Source organism: Cryptomeria japonica, chromosome 5, assembly GCF_030272615.1.
Source record: "Cryptomeria japonica chromosome 5, Sugi_1.0, whole genome shotgun sequence".
NCBI lineage: Eukaryota > Viridiplantae > Streptophyta > Pinopsida > Cupressales > Cupressaceae > Cryptomeria > Cryptomeria japonica.
In genome coordinates this window covers 528,116,289-528,120,590 of record NC_081409.1, presented here as the reverse complement: position 1 = coordinate 528,120,590, position 4,302 = coordinate 528,116,289, and the positions used below count along the sequence as shown (strand labels likewise).

The following is a 4,302-nucleotide window of genomic DNA, read 5'->3' as shown; positions in this document are numbered from 1 at the left end:
AGCGCACACATACAATTGTGTTAACTATATTTTATTGTCAAGAGACTTTACTATTTGTATGTGTCTTATGATGTTCCCTTTACCATTTGTATGTTTCTTATGATGATCCATTCTCACAAGACTAGTACAATTAAACATGATGCACAAAATACAATTAATATAACTAACCACAAAATTTACAAAGTAGATCTCTTTTTCAAAAAAGTGAACCCGATAAAATAATATAAAAATTTGTTAATACCTCAAAATTTTAAATCTTTAAAACAGTTTTAATACTCACCCTCTAACCTTGTTCTCTGGTCCACTCCCCTATTCTCCTCCTTTTTAGGTCTTAAGTTTGCAATCCCTCTTTTCACTTTACACAGTTTCTTCAGAACCATTCTTGTTAACAGTTTTTATGATAAAGAAATTGATTTGAGAGTTCTAAATTTCATGTGTATGCTTCTGGATTCAACTGTGAAGAACTTGTTTTGCATTAACATTTCAAGTCGCGCTGCATGATCTATCATCCAATCGACTGATGCAAAACAAGTTCTACATAATTGAATCCAGAAATATGCACATGACTGTGACAATAATCTCTTTGAATTATTAAATTGACATGCCATAAACCTTTTTAATATAGTTGTTTACCTTTATATTTAAAATAAAAGGATTTGCATCTGACTAAGCAAAACATATCGATGAAAGTTATACAGAGAATAAAAATATTGGGATTAAGTATACAGCATTACAGAGTTTCAACAGAAAGTGGGACTGTAAAGTTGTTGAATCTACCTAACTGTAAAATGATGAAGTTGGCCACGGCAACAGATTAATTGATGGAGAAAGTACAACGTCAACGCCTACGTTAGTCATGTGTCCTTACACTATCAGATGGACATTCGTATGCCAAATGTCCACGGCCACCACAGTAATGACAGATGATAATGTTTGTGCAGTCTCTACTCGTATGACCTGGTTGGTTGCATGACCTGCAAATGATGTTAATGAATGTTGAGGATCTTCTCTCATCTATCATGTGAGCCTTTGGGCACAGTATAGCCACATGACCGAAAACATTGCAGAGGTTACAAACAGGACTGCTGATACAGTCACGTGCCAAATGTCCAGTTTTACGACATCTACCGCATGCCTTCTCATTTGTACACTCTGCGGCTATATGCCCCTTTTTGTAGCAATTATTGCAAAGCTTCATTTCTCCAGGTGGGAGGATTGGAGATGTGCAGTCTCTAGCAAAGTGACCCACTTTGCCACAAGTGTGGCATATTGGATCATTAGTGCAATGAACTGCGTTATGCCCAGGCTCTCTGCAATTCCAACAGAGGGACTTTGTAGTGCACTCAGATGCAACATGCCTAGAGAAAATCAGAAGATAAGATTACATTAATTGAGTTTCAACAGCACGAGTAACCCTAACAATGAAAAAAAGTAAATAAGAAAATATTTGCCTACCCAGGAAGACCACAATTATTGCACACTGGGGCATTTGGGCATTCTCGAGCAAAATGTCCTGGCCGCTTGCAATTCTTGCATAAGTCGTCCATAGTCCTGATTGAAGAGGATATACATTCAACATCGAAAAAACAGCCATTATATACTTGACAACTTTTTACAAGTTCAGGCTGACTCACATTTGAAGTATACGGTCTCAAAATGAATAAACTAAAATTGCTTGATGAATTCAAGGAAAACAGATTTAAACAACAAATCTGACAAAGTAATTTAGGACTTCAGTGGAATTGTACCCACTGCTTAAATTGAAAATAAAAACGGACAAAACGATGTATACAATTAACTATAATTGTAAGATGGCCTACATTCTATTGGATGAAACAGAAATTAGAAAAAGAAAACCACCGATAGACCTTGTTATGGTGAGTACCTATTTGTAACGTTATCCTGGTAATAAGAACCCTCAAACTCCTAAAGTGTGAACCTTTGAATTTTGAAGTTTTGTCATATCAAAGGCTTTACAGTGAGTTTCTCTCTCCTAAATATGATTGTCTAAGACATCATCAAGTATTAAAGTGGATAGTGGTATGCTGAGATTGATAGACATTCGGCATCATTTGTAGGAGGAAAAGCAAAATGCTATATGACAAAACCCTTGATATATTGTGTTGGTCGGCTACGCAGGTCAAGCAAAATCTTTGGAATGAGGCCACGGTAACACTGGATGGATGATAAAGAGGAAATTAATAATAATCTGTCTTCCATTGCCCTGATTAAGTTAATAGTAATCAATGACATTACATTTATAGAATCTATATTATTGACAATTGCTATTTTTGGATTCAATTTTGTGAGAGTTTTTAACATAAATATTTCTGATCATATTCTACAATCCATCATCATCCAAATAAAAAACTACATAAAAAAGAAAAAAACATTATATCTAATTAATTATTATATAATTCATTTTTGAATCAATTTGTATAAATCACCATTTGCCATCAATGATCATCAAATGGACATTTTGGAGAGACTTCTAAATTTGTCTGTCTATTATTGTTGATGATCTGTAGACCATTATTCTCTTCTATATTTTAAATGCCTTCAATTTCCTCACACCAAAAAGTTTAAAATCAACACTTCTCCTAACTATAATTGTTTGAAACATAACCAAGCTCTAAATTTGTGATGGATATAAACCGTAAAGTTTTGATTAGAAAGTGGGAAGGGTCCGAACCTATCACAAGAGATAAAACAGGAGAAAGCAAAAAAACTACTAAGCAGAGCAGAAACCAACACATAAAGAAACACATACAAGACCAGACCAGACCAGACCAAGACAAGCTACTGGTCTCCCAAAAGCTTCAGGCTTTTTATAGCCTGCTACTCTTTGTTTAAGAACTCCAACTAGCCTTCGAAGGACAGCTCTTTAGAAACCTTGCTCTCTGCATCAATGGGAATAAAGTTGTATAAATGACAATAAATTAAAGGAAGACAAATGACCCTTAAAGATATTTCGGATATTTTTCTTAGAATATAATCAAAATTTTAGAAAGATTATATAAAAGAAGATTTCCGATAACATCCGTATTCGAAAGACAATTTCCAATAATAATGGTAAAGCTATAGAATTAATACGCATTTGACATCCCTCATTTGCGAAAAGAGCAGCGAAATGTTATGGCAAAACCCTTGGTATATTCTGTAGGTCATCAAATCTTTCAAATGAGGCAAAAGATAACACTGATACGGATGATAAAGAGGAAAAATTAGCAAGAGCGAAAGATAACATTGATAGGGATGATTTAGAAGAAAAATTAGCAAGGGAGGGGCTCTGCAAAAATATCCTTGATTAAATATACTCAAACTAGTGTTAAGTTATCTTCTCAAATTACTGATCGATTCCAAAGTGTGAGTGGACAACAGAATGGCAACCACATGGAATTCTCAAAGCTGGTGGCGAAAATAGCTACCCACTAACTTATGCGCAAAATGCAAATACTTGAGCTATATAAATTATAATTGTGTGGAATCTAAGATCTCCTGAGAAGACAGAAAAGAAAAGGAGAAACAAAACCTGGAAGAAAGGCGGGAGTTTTTGGTGTAGGGCGCATTGCGATCATGGGATCGCTGGCGGCTACGGATCGTGCGTGGAGTTGAGCAACTCATTCCGTTTCTTCAACTGCAAACGGATTTCCCTAACAAAACAGAAAAGCAACTCCATATTTATCCTCGCTCTTTCCAACAAAACCCTACTTTATACAACTGCTATCGTTTTCATTATTTGACCTGTTATTCTTCACAGCGTTAAACACAACTTTCAGAGATGCAAATAAAAAATGACTGCAAGAAAGATCAACCTGCGTTTCGTCTGCCATTAATTCGCTTTTACAACTTTAATCCTGGCCACTCGCCCTCGTCCAACTGGGATCTTGGGTTCAGAAATGTCTGATTCAAAATCCATAATATTCCAGGCTTTTTGTACGAATCCTCTTTGTCCATTAGTGCGATTGTGTGTGGTTCGTTTGGTGCAAGGTAAATCTTCCGTTCGTATGTTGACACTTGCTCAGCAGTGCATGGTGCTTTATCGTGCTTTTTTTGTGGAACTTTATATGTGTGCAATGTTATAAAGGTCGTTCAAGTCTAAAAGTAATTTTGCAATGATTTTGTTATAAGATTTGTTGTAGGAGGAGTTTATCAATGGAAATGAGGGAGTTTATGGTAGCAAACGATCATTATCGGATTTAGAAATTTTTTTGGTTGCTGTCGCATGCGATTTAAAATCGTCAATATTTGTGAACAAATGTCTCAATAGTGGTGCACAAATGGGCCAATTATGAACAAAAA

The 4,302-nt window shown here is 35.4% G+C and overlaps 1 protein-coding gene across 2 annotated transcripts; it reads right to left on the bottom strand.

Annotated features, from left to right (window-relative positions):
- Positions 1-680: 680 nt before the first annotated feature.
- Positions 681-3,992, bottom strand: LOC131069167 (zinc finger protein GIS2). Of its 2 annotated transcripts, none has more exons than XM_058004521.2 (4): positions 3,816-3,992; positions 3,533-3,653; positions 1,456-1,551; positions 681-1,358 (listed from the first exon to the last, which is right to left on the bottom strand). In XM_058004521.2, the coding sequence occupies exons 2-4, from the start codon at positions 3,622-3,624 to the stop codon at positions 851-853; spliced, it is 696 nt and encodes a 231-aa protein (XP_057860504.1). In that variant the 5' UTR covers positions 3,625-3,653; positions 3,816-3,992; the 3' UTR covers positions 681-850. The 2 variants fall into 2 exon arrangements, with proteins under 2 accessions (XP_057860504.1, XP_057860505.1); XM_058004522.2 differs by lacking the exon at positions 3,816-3,992 and adding an exon at positions 3,745-3,803.
- Between the last annotated feature and the right edge of the window lie 310 nt (positions 3,993-4,302).

Bases quoted from the DNA above. Each gene is read 5' to 3' on its own strand.
- LOC131069167 (XM_058004521.2), bottom strand. From the start codon at position 3,624: ATGAGTTGCTCAACTCCACGCACGATCCGTAGCCGCCAGCGATCCCAT. The intron at 1,552-3,532 runs GTTTTGTTTCTC...CTCTTCAATCAG, and splicing joins AACTCCCGCCTTTCTTCCAG to GACTATGGACGACTTATGCA. The intron at 1,359-1,455 runs GTAGGCAAATAT...GATTTTCTCTAG, and splicing joins AATAATTGTGGTCTTCCTGG to GCATGTTGCATCTGAGTGCA.